The sequence below is a fragment of the Ruditapes philippinarum genome, unplaced genomic scaffold, assembly GCF_026571515.1.
Source record: "Ruditapes philippinarum isolate M1 unplaced genomic scaffold, ASM2657151v2 ctg3835_1_1_1_1, whole genome shotgun sequence".
NCBI classification, from domain to species: Eukaryota; Metazoa; Mollusca; class Bivalvia; order Venerida; family Veneridae; genus Ruditapes; species Ruditapes philippinarum.
Genome location: NW_026853110.1, coordinates 152,846 through 171,368, shown reverse-complemented (window position 1 = coordinate 171,368; position 18,523 = coordinate 152,846). Strand labels below are relative to the sequence as shown.

The following is an 18,523-nucleotide window of genomic DNA, read 5'->3' as shown; positions in this document are numbered from 1 at the left end:
AAATATACAGGACTTGTAATTATCTCTAACGCAACTCGGGGATGTCTTAGTGACGATGTCATTGATGTTTATGTTAAATTGTTTCTTTTGTTATATGCTGATGATACAGTACTTTTAGCAGAAAGCAAAACTGATTTGCAAAATGCCTTAAATGCTATGAGTGAGTACTGTAATATATAGAATCTTGTTGTAAATGAAGCTAAGACTAAAGTAGTGGTTTTTAGTAAGTCAAAACCTAAGGATGACTTTGATTTTATGTACAATGGTAAAAAGCTTGATTTAGTAGATAACTTTACTTACCTTGGAGTAATGGTAAATTTTTGAAATCAAAGAAAATTCTTGTTGATAATGCTAGAAGAGCAATGTTTTCTGTGATCCAAAAGTCACGTAAATTATGTTTACCAATTTCTTTGCAACTACATTTATTTAACTCTATGGTTGTACCTATACTTCTTTATGGAAGTGAAGTTTGGGGATTCGAACAAGTTCAAAATTTAGAGAAATTTCAGTTGTATTTTTGTAAAATTTTGAATTTAAAAGCTTCTACACCTAATTGTATGGTTTATGGTGAGTTAGGCATATTCCCATTAGCCTTACAAGTGAAAGCAAGAGTTTTGTGTTTCTGGAGTAAAATTATTAATGCTAAGGAAAATAAGATATGTAAACTTCTTTATAAAACAATGTTGTCTTTGTCCTCTATGATTATTGTTAATTCTAAATGGATAAATTTTGTGAAAGAAACACTTAGTAATCTTGGCATGTCAGAATATTTTCATTTACAGAAGGTACTGGTCGGGGACCATCAACCGGACACTTTTTGAACATTTTTCCATACAGATTTCAGCATTTTCAACCCAGAGACCTAAAAATTTGACACAGTTCAGCTAGGTTCTTCTCCTAACTAACAAACTAGTTTGTTTATTTCTGATTGTATTGACACTTACATTTGACGCTCGTCAAGGAGGATATCAAAACTACCTAAATTGTTAACACTACAGTACCATGACAGGACGGATATATACATGTTGTGATTTAATTCAGATAAAAGCTTGGGTGTTTTGATTTTTGATTTTTAGCATGATATACAGTATTTCAGCAACAAATGCTGAAGTTTTGGATATTCTATTTTTTAATCTGCAAATGATTATAGCTGGTATATGAGGTGAGGCATTGCTTTCTTGACCCCCAAATTTCAACGTCAACATTCTTGAAAGAGACATTAAAATATTACCATTAACGGAGGTTGAAATAAATTTATTCACTTAATTATAGAAGAAACATGCATTTACTGTTGATAAAAAATTGACTGACAACCACTGAACAAAATAAATACTAGATTAAGCAATTTCGGGGCCGTCCGGGTTTGGTGGTTGTCCGGTTTTGGTGGTCCCCAACCAGTAGATAACATTAATCACTTTAAAAATATTGTGAAGCTTAGACTACAAGATCAATTTTTACAAGAGTGGCATAGTACTATTGATACATCCTCTAAGTGTTTAGTGTATCGTACATATAAAAATACTCATTGTTTTGAAAAATATCTAGATGTACTTCCTTTTGACATAGGCAAATATTTATGTAAATTTAGAACAATGATTACCAATTGAAAAAGGCAGACATTTGGCAATTGATCATAATAATAGGGTCTGTTCCTTATGTCCGTATCAAGCTATTGGTGATGAATTTCACTACTTACATAAATATTTGCCTATGTCAAAAGGAAGTACATCTAGATATTTTTCTGTTTCTTTGTTGTTATAACCAGTTGCATATTATATGCCTTGGTTTAATAAAAACTGAAACTGGAATCTACCTTTCTCAATACATTTGACTTGCACTTTTTGTAGTTTTGATATCTTGCGGCTTATTAAAGATAAATTTAGCTAAAGTAAGCGACCTTCATTTTTGAATAAAAAATGATGAAGATTTCAGGAAGAACATTTCTTCTTTTTGTATTATTAATACAATTCTACTCTTTTTGTCTATTTCTTGTTGGATTTTTCCCGTTAAAACGGTCGCTTCCCGGAACCGGTATGCTCGTAAATTATACGCTGAACAATCACATCATTTCTCAACCGAAGCAGCTGTATGACAAAATTGTACTTGTTGTGATAGATGCTTTGAGATCAGACTTCATATATGAATATGACCAAATGCCATTTGTTAGTGTACAACTCAAAACTGGAAATGCAGAAGGGTACATTGTGAAAGCGAATCCACCCACTGTCACTTTGCCAAGAATTAAGGCATGTATCTATATTAAAACAAATTCAGGTCTGAAAACTAACAATTTTAGCTAGGTGGCCACCTGCGGAAAAGAGTCAACTCGGCCCTATACCAACTCGGCACGGGTCAACTCGGCACGGGTCAACTCGGCCCACTTTACAAAAATATATATAATGTATTAACCTTGCTTTGCATGTTGTTAAGGTAAATGAATAATAAGAAATATCTTATTATTATAAGTAATACATTGTACTTCTGCCGAAATAAAGTATATTTAGAAATAAATTGTTATTTATTTGTCTTATATTTATAAGCTCTCTCTGTCGAACTACGTGAAAAAGCAACACTTGTTTCCCTTAGTGTCCCATCGCTTGCAAAAGAATGCAAATTTAGCCGTGTTTAAATCGCTAGTTTGGGGCGAATAAATGTCCGATTTTTAAAATTTGTTACACCAATTAAAAGCTGGTGATCTTAGCTTCCTCTCAGTATATATTTCAACACATTGTTTGACACTGAAGGTTTTTAAATTTACGGTTAAAACTACCACGAGTCAGAAATACAGCAATCGGTTATCTTTACTCGCAATTCTACTGATACGAGAAGCCTGTCTGATGCTAGTTCTGGAACTGTCTTATATAAATAATTACAATAATAACAATAAAAAGTGATAACACAAACCTAAATATTAATCATTAAAAAGTGGGCCGAGTTGACCCGTGCCGAGTTGGAACAGGGCCGAGCTGACTCGGGGGCGGAGTACGTTTTAGGGCCGAGCTGACACGGATTCCCACCTGCACCATTTTCTGTTAAATCTTATTGCCTCAGAAAACTTTTTGGAAGTGGCTAGCCAAAAGTTCAAGCCGAATGTGAGTTATGTACGGCTAGCCAGGACTAGCCAGGACACGCTGTATTGTCTAGCTGTAAGGTATTTTTCAAAATTATATGAAAGTCGAAAATGCATATATGTTATCAGTGTATGTTTCCCTTGCTTTGGGATTGGTGTCGGTACCGGACATATTGGGGAAAAAATCCATTGGTTTGACTCAAAATGGGAATTTTACATAAGATGCAAAATATTCATCAATTGGGAATTTTTTTTATCCAGGGAGACTTGAAAATTATGCATAATATACACTTAAAAACCATATATTATTAACTTTAATAATTATGTTCGCTACTTGAGGTTGAAAAAAAATAGATAATCATAACAATTGTACATTAATAATGTTTAGGTGTGAAACACTAAAATTACGAAATGAACTGGGTACGAATATCACTTATGTGGTTACTGGTTGGGGACCACCAAAACCGGACAACCACCAAACCCGGACGGCCCCGAAAATGCTTGATTTAGAATTTTCTTTGTTCAGTGGTTGACAGTCACTTTTTTATCAACAATAAATGCATGTTTCTTCTATAATTAAGTAAATAAATTTATTTCAACCTCCGTAAATGGTAATATTTTAATGTCTATTTCAACTTCAAGATTGTTGACGTTGAAATTTGGGGGTCAAGAAAGCAATGCCTGACCTCATATAACAGCAATAATTATTTGCAAAGTAAACAATAGAATATCCAAAACTTCAGCATTTGCTGCTGAAATATTGTGTGTCATGTTAAAAATAAAAAAAAGAACACCAAAGCTTTTATCTGAATTAAATCAACATTATTACATATCTGTCTGGACACATGGTACTATAGTTAAGTATGTACAATTTAGGTAATTTTGATACCCTCCTTGACAGGCCTCGGATATAAGTGTCAACATAATCAGAACTAAACAAACTAGTTTGTTAGTTAGGAGAAGAACCTAGCTGTACTGTGTCAAATTTTCGTACCTTTAGCTTTAAAATTATGAAGTTTGTATAGAAAAATGTTCAAAAAGTGTCCGGTTGATGGTCCCTGACCAGTATACTTGGTTTTTATTGTCTATCACTAATATCAATAGCCATTACTGTTTTTGTTTACCTTTAAATTTGCTGATTTTTTAGAAAAATTTTCAGTGTTATTTTGGGTATTTATCAGTCATGAATTGGGAAACTTGCTGTCTATTTTCTATAGGGAACGATGACGTTTTCCAGTATCAGTTATATAAGGAAAAAAAAACACTGGTTATGTTGTGTTTTTCGAGGAGGATTTTAACCAAGAACCGGCATTTGTCCTCGCATGTTTTAACGCCTTTTTCATCATCCCCCCCCCCCTTTTTGGTGTTTTAAAGATGTTGAAAATTAAACTTATTGAATCAGAAAAGGATTGTTGAAATAATTATGTAAACGATTTCAATTGATGTTATTCACCTGCACCTAAACACACCATTGAAAGATGACAAGGATCAATATGAATTTGTTTACTGTCTTTTGCAAACATGGCGATTCATCTCTAAAAAGTAAACATACAAAGACAATTGCTGTTTTCTGGTTAAAGTCCTTGTAAAAAGACATAAAATAGCATATGCATTTTGGACTTTCATATAATTTTGAAAAGTGCTGTTTAGGCTAAACAAACAATACAGTGTGTCCTGGCTAGCCATACTGGCATGCGAGCAGTTCCCGTACAAAAATCATAGTTATTTAATCATTATTTTTTATTATGCTCACTCACCAATATTTGAATGTTACTCATCAATATTCGGCTCGTCACACAAATCATGGAAATTCCATCATGTTCTAAACATAGAATAACCCTTACTTATGAGGCCTCATATGTATGAAGAGAAGTAGTTCCCGTACATAAAATCTAACCCATTATAATTATACAATTCTATTATATCGGACCTATTTTTCATTCACAATTGTTGAACAGACCATTATCTAAGAGATAAATAGATGTAATTCAGGAAATAGAGCGTAGACTAAACGCGGGTATCTATTACCCCGGTACCTGTTACACCAACGCATTCATATGCAGTAACATGCTTGTATGCATGATATTTTACGCATCAAAGCCATAAAATTATTATTTATAGTAATATTGGTCAACATTCTGATAATTAAACATTTTTCATCTCATTGCCTACTTATTTTGTAAACAGGCGGTATTAGTGGAAAACCCTGTAAAGTATTTTTGCGCATGCGCGCGCAAGGACGGAATCCCCCAGAGAAAACAAGGTCACGTTTTGACGACGCACAGGTGAAAGTGATTTAAAATGAGACTTTTATATACGTACTGCCGAACTGACAATTAGATTTTGTCTCATTTATGTATCTGCTTGATTTGAAATGAATTTTTGAAGAATGCAAGTAAAAATCAAGCGTTTAAATGAAAAATACGGGTACTGCTTCTGTACGGGAACTGCTCGCATGCCAGTATGTGACTCACATACAGCTAGAACTTTTGGCTAGCCATACAGCTAGCCACTTCCAAACTTTTTAGTAGTCAATCAATTCTAATATCATGTACATGGATAGAAATCTGAGAGGAAAAATCAACATGATTTCTTTTCTAATTATACTTTTGTTTGGTTTCTGCTGTAGAAGTTACCTTTTTGACCATCTTCAGAAATCAATAATTCCACTTGTCCTCAAATTAACAAACACAGGTGTCCAGCGTGTGACACATATATAAGCATGATGAAAAGTATTATAGAACCATATTGTCTATGTTTACAACACATATCATGATTAAAAAGTAAAAAAGAATAAATTGTTGGGTATAAAATAAAAAATACAAGGTATTTAACTCTGTAGGCAAAAGTAATCTTAAAAACTACTTACGGTCAAAAACATCATACACCGTCACACATGGAATGCATACTGTCTAGATACTTTCCAACTTTTCTGATAACTCGTTGTCTACCATTTTAGAACATGTTTTGTTTCAACTCTGTACAATATCCTGTCTCATCCTGTTATCAACAATGAACGACGTAATGCAGCTGAAATATTTATTTAAGCCGTAATTTTGTAATTGTTATAAAAACTGGTATAGAAAAATCTTGAGTTATTACATATATTTACGATAACTTCATTTTTTCTGATGCAATAACCTTTCCGGATCGGAACCTGAAATTGTACAGAGTTTAAACAAGACAAAATGGTAGACGCTGTGTTAACAAGTAGAGATCGAGGAAGGACAAGTACAAAATTGTAGTATGCTCATCCAGCAGGACGAGTGGAAATTGACTGATGATGCAGAAGACCTCTAGAATACTCAGTCAGTTTGTTTACATTTAACAATGAATAACTGGAAACAAAGTTTGTGTTGTAGATTATGTATAAATCGCTCATTTTATAGAGTGTTGTGAGGCACATTCCAGTTACACCAGTATCCAATTAACTTAATGTCCAGACCGTCAGACATTTCCGTAACAATATAAAAATATGATCATTATATCATTAAGGAAATGCCTCAACATTATCATAATAATAATGATAATAACATTAAGCTTTTAACCCATTGTTAATTGGATACGGGTCCTAAATGTACTTCATTTGTTTAATGTCTTTTATCAATTTTGATTATATTAATTTGATTGGCCCCTTTTAGGGGCCGCTAACGCTAAAAATAGAAATACCTTTAAACGTCTATTTCTACAGAACTAATTGATGGATGATCACCAAACTTTGTCTGTAGCATTCTTAGGTGTTTGCTCATATTAATTTGATTGGCCCCTTTTAGGGGCCACTAAATCCATTGAACATTTCCTACTGAAATAATTGATAGATGATCACCAAACTTTGTAAGATTATTAGGTAGTCTTTTATCAAGTTTGCTCATATTAATTTGATTGGCGCTGTTTAAGCTTTAAAGCTTAAATGCCCCGGGTCCTGGCATTTCTTCAAATTATTGTTTAAATATATTCTATGCTCAAATTAAAGAACATATTGACAATGGATAATTTCCAACTCTGAAAAACAGTTGTTTCAGGTGAGCAACTCAGGGCCATCATGGCCTTCTTGTTAATTTCATATTTATTTTTGTCTGGGCCATTTCTCATAAACTTTAAAAGCTATGGACTTGAAACTTCATATGATGATAGATAGTTTTTTTGTAAATTGGCTAACTTGTTATCCAATTGCTACACTGAGATAATACATAGTCACTGGTTGACCTGGTTTGCACAAAAGAACATTTGGTTATGTTTGTGATACTGTTTGTGAGCAATTGACCTAGCAATGAATGGAAAAGGTGTGGCTAAATGTTCCGCTAAATGACCGGAAAGGTTCATGAGATCTATCATCCCATGAAGTTTCAAGTCCATAGATTTTATAGTTTATGAGAAATGACCCGGATAAAAATAAAGTATGATAATTAACAAAGAGCAATTTTTTCATAACTTCTTTATTTCATAATGTATCTACTATAAACTTCATATATATATAACATGTCTTATTATTACTATTACTCAAGTTATTTGGGAGAAGGTTCAATACTCTAGCTTGACTATTTCCAGAGTTATGTCCCCCTTGAAATTAGATTTTTTTTTAGAAATTATTATATTTTACTCAAACTTCTTCATTTCTTATAGCATTTTCTTCAAACTCCCACATCATTATAATATGACAATGGTTATTAATCTATCGTCCATATTTCCAGAATTATCTCCTCTTTAAACTTTGAATTTTTCTTACTCGTTCTTTAACTTTCTTATTTCTCCATGGATTTACTTCAAATTTAAAACAAGAGCACTGCTAGGCAGAGCATTATATGCCCAAAAGTGCTTTTATGCCACCGCAGCATCTGCGATGCGGTGGCATATAGCGATTCACTTGTGTGTGTGTTTGTGTGTGTGTTCTATAGATTATATAGTGAACTTAAAAAATCTTCTTGTGAAAAACCACTATAGTCTGTCCCATCAAATTTGAATATTCCATTTTTTATTTCATATAATAGTAAAATCATTTAAATTAATGCCATGTTAACCCTGCCGTCAATATCTCTAGGCATGTTTTTCAGTTTTTTCATAAAGTCAGTAATATGGTCAAAATGTTAAAATTATATTTTTTCCCGTTGACTTACGTTGTAACCTGACGTGACGTCCATTTCAAAATGGCGGCGCCCATATAGACGTCATTTAGGGTTCATCTCACAATTAGTGTGAAATGTACTCGGTAATTATAAAAAGAATATTATTATTATTTACTTTTTGATCAATAGCTAAATGTTATCATTAAAATGAAAAATTACAACAAAGTTGGTGTCAAAAAGGCAATTTTACTTGCAAACCATTATTTAAAATAATCAAAATCATTTGAAGTGAAAATATCAGTAAGCTTTATAAATTCTAACACACAAAAATTTAATTAGTAACCATGATATACTGTCGTATTTTATATTTTTAAGAGAACAAGCAAATTCGTTGAATTTATATCCCCCGCCGAGTACTGGTTATTATTAACACAACAACTGAAGACATAAGGCTTTATTTATATATTAATCATGGCATAAACTGTAATATTCTTTGAACTTGAAGCCTTGTACCTTCAAACAAAAAGAAGTTTTCACTATATACATATAAGGTAAATCTATGACCCCCTGGAGTGGGGCCAATTTTGACCCCAGGGCTAAAATTCAACAATTTTGGTAGAGGACCTATAGGTTATATCATAAACCAAATATCAAAGCTCTAGGCCTTGTACTTTCAGACAAGATTTTTTAATTTTGCATTTTTGAAACTCCTTTTCTGGCCCTGTGACCTACTTATGCAACAGACCGGAACCATTTGATCAACTTTTGCAGGGGACCACCCTAGGATCAGTCCTATAAAGTTTTGGTTGCTGTGCAGTCATTTGTTTCTGAGGAGATGTTGTTGAAAGAAATTGCTGACGACGCACGACGACGCAGGGTGGGGGATCACAATAGCTCACCTAGATGTAAAAACATCTTAATCTCCAGACTTTATTGCCATTTTCAAGGCATCAAGAAGGGATCTCACAATAATTTTCAAATATTTTTAAATGTTATTGTAACAAATCATTTTAATTCTTCTTTAATAAAAACTAGAAATGTGTCCATAGGACACGGGTGCCCCACGCGCCACTGTTCTGTCAACCTTATGACTCTATGTCAAATATTTTTTTGAAAACTAAAAATCTTTTTACTAAGTAAAGGGCATGAACTTTACAAATACTGATATATCCCAAAGCAAAACCCAGTTGAAAATTGCAAATTTAAACTACTGTAATTCAAGGGCAATAACTCTAACAAAACTGAAAAAAATCCACATGTCAAAGTCCCAGGTTCATAGCTTCACAGTGGGGTGAATCATTATTCCTGTAATTATTTGATGTTGATCTTTATTCCTGTAAAGTTGGTCGATTCTAACTCAAGCACTCAAGGATCAAATAACAACATAATGAAACAGTTTTTACTAAGTCAAGGGAAATAACTCTACAATACTGGGTAAATCCACAAGCGAAACCCCCAGGAACAAACTAAATATACTGAGCAACTTTCCAATAAGGTTTAATGACTCTATGTCAAATCCTTTTTGAGTTACATGCGACACATGTTGAAATTGCAAACATTTTTGTAAGTCAAGGGCAATAACACTTAAAATACTAAATAAATCCAGACATAAATACCAGGTGCACAACTACACATGCTGATCAACATTCCTGTAAAGTATCATGACTTTAGGTCAAATACTTTTTGAGTTACATGCGACACAAGTTGAAAATTGCAAAATTTTACTAAGTCAAGGGCAATAACTCTAAAAAATAGTAAAAATATGCGGACGAAAATACCAGGTGCACAACTGCACGTACTGATCAACATTCCTGTAAAGTTTCATGACTCTAGGTCAAATACTTTTTGAGTTACATGCGACACAAGTTGAAAAATTACAAATTTTACTAAGTCAAGGGCAATAACTCTAAAAAATACTTAAAATATCCAGACAAAAATACCCAGGTGCACAACTTCACATGCTGATCAACATTCCCATAAAGTTTCGTTGAATTCCAGCCATTAGTTGCAGAGAACTACTCCGAAAACGAAATTCGGACGTTTTACTAAGTCAAGGGCAATAACTCTAAAAAATACTAAAAATATCCAGACAAAAATACCTAGGTGCACAACTTCACATGCTGATCAACATTCCCATAAAGTTTCGTTGAATTCCAGCCATTAGTTGCAGAGAACTACTCGGGAAACGAAATTCGGACGTTTACTAAGTCAAGGGCAATAACTCTAAAAATACTAAAAATATCCAGACGAAAATACCCAGGTGCACAACTGCACATACTGATCAACATTCCTGTAAAGTTTCATGACTCTAGGTCAAATACTTTTTTGAGTTACATGCGACACAAGTTGAAATTACAAAATTTTACTAAGTGCAGGGCAATAACTCTAAAAAATACTAAAAAATATCCAGACAAAAATACCCAGGTGCACAACTACACATACTGATCAACATTCCTGTAAAGTTTCATGACTCTAGGTCAAATACTTTTTGAGTTACATGCGACACAAGTTGAAAATTACAAAATTTTACTAAGTCAAGGGCAATAACTCTAAAAATACTAAAAATATCCAGACGAAAATACCCAGGTGCACAACACTAGCTAGAAGACTATAAAAAATGGTTCTTCGCTAATTATCCCCCGCCGATGGAATCGGGAGGGGGATATAGTTTTTGCGTTGTCCGTCCGTCCGTCCGCACTCACAGGAGAGTAATTATGTGGCTAGAGGGACAATAGGTTCTCTTTGATGTCATTCATTCCGTAATGCTTTTATGTGGCTATTTTCTTTTGCGTGGCTAAAAAGAACAATAGAGAGAACAATAGAGTAGCCACATAATTACTGTCCTGTGAGAACTTCCGTCCGTCCATCCGTCCGTCCGAATTTCGTTTCCGGAGTAGTTCTCTGCAACTAATGGCTGGAATTCAACGAAACTTTATGGGAATGTTGATCAGCATGTGAAGTTGTGCACCTGGGTATTTTTCGTCTGGATATTTTTAGTATTTTTTAGAGTTATTGGCCCTTGACTTAGTAAAATTTTGAAAATTTTCAACTTGTGTCGCATGTAACTCAAAAAAGTATTTGACCCTAGAGTCATGAAACTTTACAGGAATGTTGATCAGTATGTGTAGTTGTGCACCTGGGTATTTTTGTCTGGATATTTTTAGTATTTTTAGAGTTATTGCCCTGCACTTAGTAAAATTTTGTAATTTTCAACTTGTGTCGCATGTAACTCAAAAAGTATTTGACCTAGAGTCATGAAACTTTACAGGAATGTTGATCAGTATGTGCAGTTGTGCACCTGGGTATTTTCGTCAGGATATTTTTTAGTATTTTTAGAGTTATTGCCCTTGACTCAGTAAAATTTTGTCCGAATTTCGTTTCCGGAGTAGTTCTCTGCAACTAATGGCTGGAATTCAACGAAAACTTTATGGGAATGTTGATCAGCATGTGAAGTTGTGCACCTGGGTATTTTTCGTCTGGATATTTTTAGTATTTTTAGAGTTATTGCCCTTGACTTAGTAAAATTTTGTAATTTTCAACTTGTGTCGCATGTAACTCAAAAAGTATTTTTGACCTAGAGTCATGAAACTTTACAGGAATGTTGAATCAGTATGTGTAGTTGTGCACCTGGGTATTTTCGTCTGGATATTTTTAGTATTTTTAGAGTTATTGCCCTTGACTTAGTAAAATTTTGTAATTTTCAATCACAATCATCAGTCACACGGGCCAGAAAAGGAGTTTCAAAAAATGCAAAATTAAAAATCTTGTCTGACAGTACAAGGCCTAGAGCTTTGATATTTGGTATATGATATAACATATAGGTCCTCTGCCAAAATTGTTCAAATTTTAGCCCTGGGGTCAAAATTGGCCCCACTCCAGGGGGTCATAGATTTTTCCTTATATGTATATAGTGAAAACTTAAAAACTCTTCTTGTTTGAAAAGGTACAAGGCTTCAAGTTCAAAAAATTTACAGTTTATGCCATGAATTAATATATAAATAAAGCCTTATGTCTTCAGTTGTTGTGTTAATAATAACCAGTACTCGGCGGGGGATATAAATTCAACGAATTTTGCTTGTTAATGTTTTAATTTTACATAATTCTGTAGTTGTCTGAATTTTGTCCATAAGTGTGTATCACGTCTATTTAAAAATAAATTAAATTGGCCAGGTTCGATGGGATACCCAAAAATATGAACTACCCTTCTTATTTCCGGGTGGCAATGTCACGAATGCGCTTAAACTTTTCGTAGGTTTCAACTTTTCAACAAGAATTCGCCAATAAATACTTCATTATCATGCAAGTCTTTCAAAAAATATAAAGAAAGGAAAACTGATTCACTATACGTTCAGCATTGGTTTGCTTGTTATCCCCCGCCGATGGAATCGGGAGGGGGATATAGTTTTGGCGTTGTCCGTCCGTCTGTCCGTCCGTCCGAATTTCGTTTCCGGAGTAGTTCTCTGCAACTACTGGCTGGAATTCAACGAAGCTTTATGGGAATCATCAATATCAAGAGGAGATGCGCAGCTGACTGTCTGTCCGTCATTCCGTCCGAATTTCGTTCCCAGAGTAGTTCTCTGCAACTACTGGCTGGAATTCAACGAAACTTTATGGGAATCATCAATATCAAGAGGAGATGCGCATATCGTCGGCTTGTTCTGGTCAGACACTTTAAACTCAGAGTTATTGCCCTTTGATTAGTTATGTAGTATGCATATAGAGTAAAAAACTCGTTTACCGCGCGCTACTTCTCTGCAACTACTGGCTGGAATTCAACGAAACTTTATGGGAATCATCAAATACCAAGAGGAGATGCGCATATCATCGGCCTTGTTCCGGGCAGACACTTTAACTCAGAGTTATGGCCCTTGATTAGTTATGCAGTAATGCATATGGAGTAAAAATCTTTCCGCACTACTTCTCTGCAACTACTGGCTGGAATTCAACGAAACTTGCCGATGGAATCGGGAGGGGGAATATAGTTTTGGCGTTGTCCGTCCTTCCGCGTCCGTCCATCCGTCCGTCCCGAATTTCGGTTTCCGGAGTAGTTTCTGCAACTACTGGCTGGAATTTCAACGAAACTTTATGAAATCATCAATATCAAGAGGAGATGCGCATATCGTCGCTTGTTCTGGTCAGACACTTTAACTCAGAGTTATTGCCCCTTGATTTGTTTATGTAGTATGCATATAGAGTAAAAATCGTTTCCGCGCTACTTCTCTGCAACTAACTGGCTGGAATTCAACGAAACTTTTATGGGAATCATCAATACCAAGAGGAGATGCGCATATCATCGGCTTGTTCCGGGCAGACACTTTAACTCAGAGGTTATGGCCCCTTGATTAGTTATGCAGTATGCATATGGAGTAAAAAAATCTTTCCGGCGCTACTCTCTCGCAACTACTGGCTGGAATTCAACCGAAACTTTTGCCGATGGAATCGGGAGGGGGGATATAGTTTTTTGGCGTGTCTGTCCGTCTTCCGTACGTCCATCCGTCCGTCCGAATTCGTTTCCGGAGTAGTTCTCTGCAACTACTGGCTGAATTCAACGAAACTTTATGGGAATCATCAATATCAAGAGGAGATGCGCATCTGACCGTCCGTTTTCGTCTGTCCATCCGTCCGTTTTACCGTCCCGAATTTCGTTCCCGGAGTAGTTCTCTGCAACTACTGGCTGGAATTCAACGAAACTTTATGGGAATCATCAAATATCAAGAGGAGATGCGCATATCGTCGGCTTGTTCCGGTCAGACACTTTAACTCAGAGTTATTGCCCTTGATTAGTTATGTAGTATGCATATAGAGTAAAAAATCGTTTCCCGCGCACTTCTCTGCAAACTACTGGCTGGAATTCAACGAAACTTTATGGAATCATCAATACCAAGAGGAGATGCGCATATCATCGCTTGTTCCGGCAGACAACTTTAACTCAGAGTTATGGCCCTTGATTAGTTATGCAGTATGCATATGAAAGTAAAAATCTTTTCCGCCCTACTTCTCTGCAACTACTGGCTGGAATTCAACGAAACTTTATGGGAACCTTCAATACCAAGAGGAGATGCGCATGTCGTCGGCTTGTTTGGGTCAGACACTTTAACTCAGAGTTATGGCCCTTGATTAAGTTTTGCAATATGCATATGGAGTAAAAAATCATTTCCGGAGTAGTTCTCTGCAACTACTGGCTGGAATTCAACGAAACTTTATGGGAATCATCAATATCAAGAGGAGATGCGCATATCGTCGGCTTGTTCCGGTCAGACCCTTCAACTCAGAGTTATGGCCCTTGATTAGTTATGTTGTATGCATATAGAGTAAAGATCGTTTCCGCACTACTTCCAGGGTTCCCTCTGGGTCAAAATTAGTTTGCGCCACCAAATTCGCCAATCAGAAAAAGTTGGAGCCAATGGCTCCAAAGTTGGAGCCAATAATTCTGCAAGGGAGACATGCCTATCTTCGCTAAGATATGCTAGCAGTTATATATCATTATGATTACAAACACATATTTATATTTCATTTTATTACAGGCTGCACAGGTTTATTTTCTAAAATAAACATACGTATTATGTGGTTTTCAAATTCCATTAAACAACCAATACATATGACGGCATAAATGTAATCAAAAACATCATGTTAAGTTAGTCATGGGAGGTCCTGTTATCAACCATTTTTGCCAGTATAGCAGTTCTTCTCACAGGCTGGACTGAGCCAAGATCTTTCCCAGCCTCTACCCGACAATCTGGTGATCTACAGATACAAAATAAAAAAAAAAAAAACATTACTATAAACTTGACTTCATCTAAAAATCAAGGAGGGAACAAAAAATGAAATAGATACTAAATTTTTTTAACAATGAAAAATATTGTTTATTTTAATAGGTTTGCATGTGAATTGACACTTCAGCACTTTACATTCAGATATGAAAATATTAACATTGCAATACAGTGAATTTAGATCAATCATTGGTGAAATTATTCTTTTAATTGTCATCCGATTTAATATTCAAACTGTAATTATTTTTAATCAGTTGACGAGTCAACTTACCGAAAGTTTCAATGTTTGTTCAACATCACGGACGATCTTTCACTTCTCTGTTCGCTACTAACACCTGTTGACTACACATGTCAGAGAATGAAAGACGTAATTGTTCCATTTAACACATTGACACTTTCATCTTCACATGTTCCCGAAGTGTCACACAATTGATGACATAATTGATTATACGGTACCCCGGATTATACAGTTAAATAAACAACTAATAGCGCGTGACCTTTTACATTTGGGCCGCTTATGTAATTGACGCGGCCGCTTATGACATTTAAGTGTACTAGTTGTCGGATGCTTTTATCTTACGTTGGCGCCAGTTAAATTCGCCAATTAAAGATTTTATGCGCCAGAATTAATATATTGTCGCATTTGGCGCCATTGGCGAGCGACAGCGGGAACCCTGAGTCTTCTCTGCAACTACTGGCTGGAATTCAACAAAACTTTATGGGAACCTTCAATACCAAGAGGAGATGCGCATATCATAGGCTTGTTCCGGTCAGACACTTTAACTCAGAGTTATGGCCCTTGATTAGTCATGCAGTATCCATATAGAAAAATATTTGTTATCTCGCTACTTCTCTGCTACCACCGGCTGGAATTCAATGAAACTTTATGGGACACTTAGAGGAGATGTGCATATAGTCGCCTTGTTCCAGTCAGATACTTATAACTCAGATTTATGGCCCTTGATTAATTATGTAGTATGCATACATCTCATTGGCATTTCCAGATTTTACTATTTAACACAAAGTTATGGCTCTGTTATTTCCCTGAATATTTATCAAGTTCAAAGAATATTACTGTTTATGCCATGATTAATATATAAATAAAGCCTTATGTCTTCAGTTGTTGTGTTAATAATAACCAGTACTCGGCGGGGGATATAAATTCAACGAATTTGCTTGTTACCACAGTGTCTACTTTAACTAACTCCCTCGCTAACGAGAGAACACAGACTCGCGTTCGAGGAAAATGTAAATTATAAGAATATAATATCATGCTTTCTAGTTTAAGCATCGTATATACAGATTTAACTTTCCGTCGTCTCACAATTCAACAAAATGTCCAGAAATACCGGCAGTGATTTTATATTATTAAGAGTAAGTTTGAATAAGCGACAATAAGGTTTCTTTTTGTAGACTCAAAGTGTTACATGTAATTATTTTGTTAATATGAAGGGTGATCGAGTAAAGAGAAACACCGAGTGACGTTCGCAATAATTTTAGCCTTCCTAAAATTTGAAAATATTCAGTGAAAAAACAATAGATCTAGCATATTTTTCGCGGCGTATTGTATATTTTGTAGCTAAAAGAGTAGGATTTACAGAAGTCTTGAATAACGAGATAATAATTATGTAGGGAAATTATTTCTGAGAAATATATAAAATAGTTTAAAAATATAAAATCAAAACGAATGTTATATGTTGTTAATGGAAGAAGTATTGTACTGTTGTAGATTCATGTCATTATGTGTGTTTAAAATTATATTTAAATGTTATCAAAAGTTTTATATTATTAATTTTTGAATTGAAAGTGTAATTTTTACAGTTAAGTTGCAAAATCTGGGTATACAAAAAATATTTTAAATGCCATCAAGACAAATTTATCTCAACGCTTGAAATTATCTGTTTGAGGTTACATATGCCTAACCACCCTCTGTCAATTCCGCAACTGGAATCAGCCATAAAAAGCGCGAGGCATTTGTGTTACGTCATATATTTCGTAAATTGTTGTTGACGTAATAAAGTTTTTTTCGTCAGGAATCCATAAGCATTGTAATGTTGACAACTAAAATTGATGGGCCGTACTTGAATTATGGATTTGGAACATGCTGAATAATGATGTGTTTCATTTACATATTTCATTTGCTAACCCAAATAGCTCCACAAATTGAACAATGTTTTAATAATGAGATAGGTTATCAGTTTAAAAAATCTGGATCATCAAAAGTGTAGGAGTCATGTCATTCAGGATTTTTGAAGTAAAAAAAGAGGGATCTACGGAACTGGATAGAAACTGGCAATGAAGGAATCTTCAGAATGCGAATTTGTCGTGACGTTTATAAAGTTCATAGGGATTCTATTGAGCTTAAAAGTAAGTGCAATTTCTAGATCTACTCCATGTGACTCGGTGTTTTTGTTGCTTATTTTTCATTTTTAGCTCGACTATACGAAGTATATGGAGAGCTGTCCTACTCGCCCCGGCGTCGGCGTCCGCGTCCGCGTCCAGATTTTAGATTAAAGTTTTGGTGCAGTAAAATATTTTTCACTATAACTTTGTCATTTCTTAAGGTATCAACTTCAAACTTCAAATATATGTTCCTTATCATCAACCACATCTTATGCGACATTGTTAATAAGTCAAGCACCAATATTATCAGATTTATCTCCCTTGAACTTAGAATTTTCCTTAAAAAATACTATTTTTTACTGTAACTTCTTTATTTCTTAAGGGATCAACCTCAAACTTCAAATATATGTACCTTATCATCATCCCCATCTTATGTGACAAGGTTCATAACTCTAGCACCAATATTTTCAGATTTATCTCCCCTTGAACTTAGAATTTTCCTCAAAAAGTACTATTTCTTACTGTTTCTTCTTTATTTCTTTAGGGATCAACCTCATACTTCAAATATATTTACGTTATCATCATCCCCATCTTATGTGACAAGGTTCATAACTCTAGCACCAATATTTTCAGATTTATCTCCCTTTGAACTTAGAATTTTCCATAAAAAATGTTATTTTTTACTGTTACTTATTTATTTCTAAAGGGATCAACTTCATACTTCAAATATATTTATGTTGTCATCATCCACATCTTATGTGACATGGTTCATAACTCTAGCACCAATATTGCAAGAATTATCTCCCCATAAACTTAGATTTTTTTACTAGAAAAATGTTATTTTTTATTATAACTTTTTTATTTTTAAAGGTATCTACCTCAAACTTCAAATACTTATTCCTTATCATCAATTACATTTTATGTGACAATGTTCATAACTCTTAAAGCAATATTTACACATTTATCTCTCTTTGAACTTAGGATTTTCTTTAAGAAATATTATAACTTCTTTACTTTTTAAGGCATCTACTTCAAACTTCAAATATTTTTATATTTCTTATCATTACAATGTTTTGTGACAAGGTCCATAACTCTAGCATGACTATTTCTTGAATTATTCCCCTTGATCTTGGAATTTATGTTAACAAATACTATTTTTTTACTATAACTTAATACATAATTATACATAATTGATTTTTCTTTCATAGTTTTGTCCTCCTTACTGTGTCCAGTATTTTATTAGTCGAGCTTCGCTGTCTCCTGTGACAGCTCTTGTT

General features: G+C 34.4%; 1 protein-coding gene across 8 annotated transcripts in view; it reads left to right on the top strand.

Moving 5' to 3' along the window:
* The first annotated feature begins 1,894 nt into the window (after positions 1–1,894).
* Positions 1,895–18,523, top strand: part of LOC132734195 (GPI ethanolamine phosphate transferase 2-like) — a 79,929-nt gene continuing 63,300 nt past the window's right edge. For 7 of the 8 annotated variants that reach the window (XR_009626286.1, XR_009626284.1, XR_009626285.1 and 4 more), the window contains exon 1: positions 1,895–2,246. Coding sequence is in view for 5 of the 8 variants with exons in the window: in XM_060720892.1 (XP_060576875.1) it covers positions 1,917–2,246 (330 nt within the window). In the remaining 3 variants the exon portion in view is untranslated. Of the gene's footprint in view, positions 2,247–17,183; positions 17,271–18,523 lie in introns of those variants that run through there. The other variant, XM_060720900.1, reaches the window with a different exon arrangement.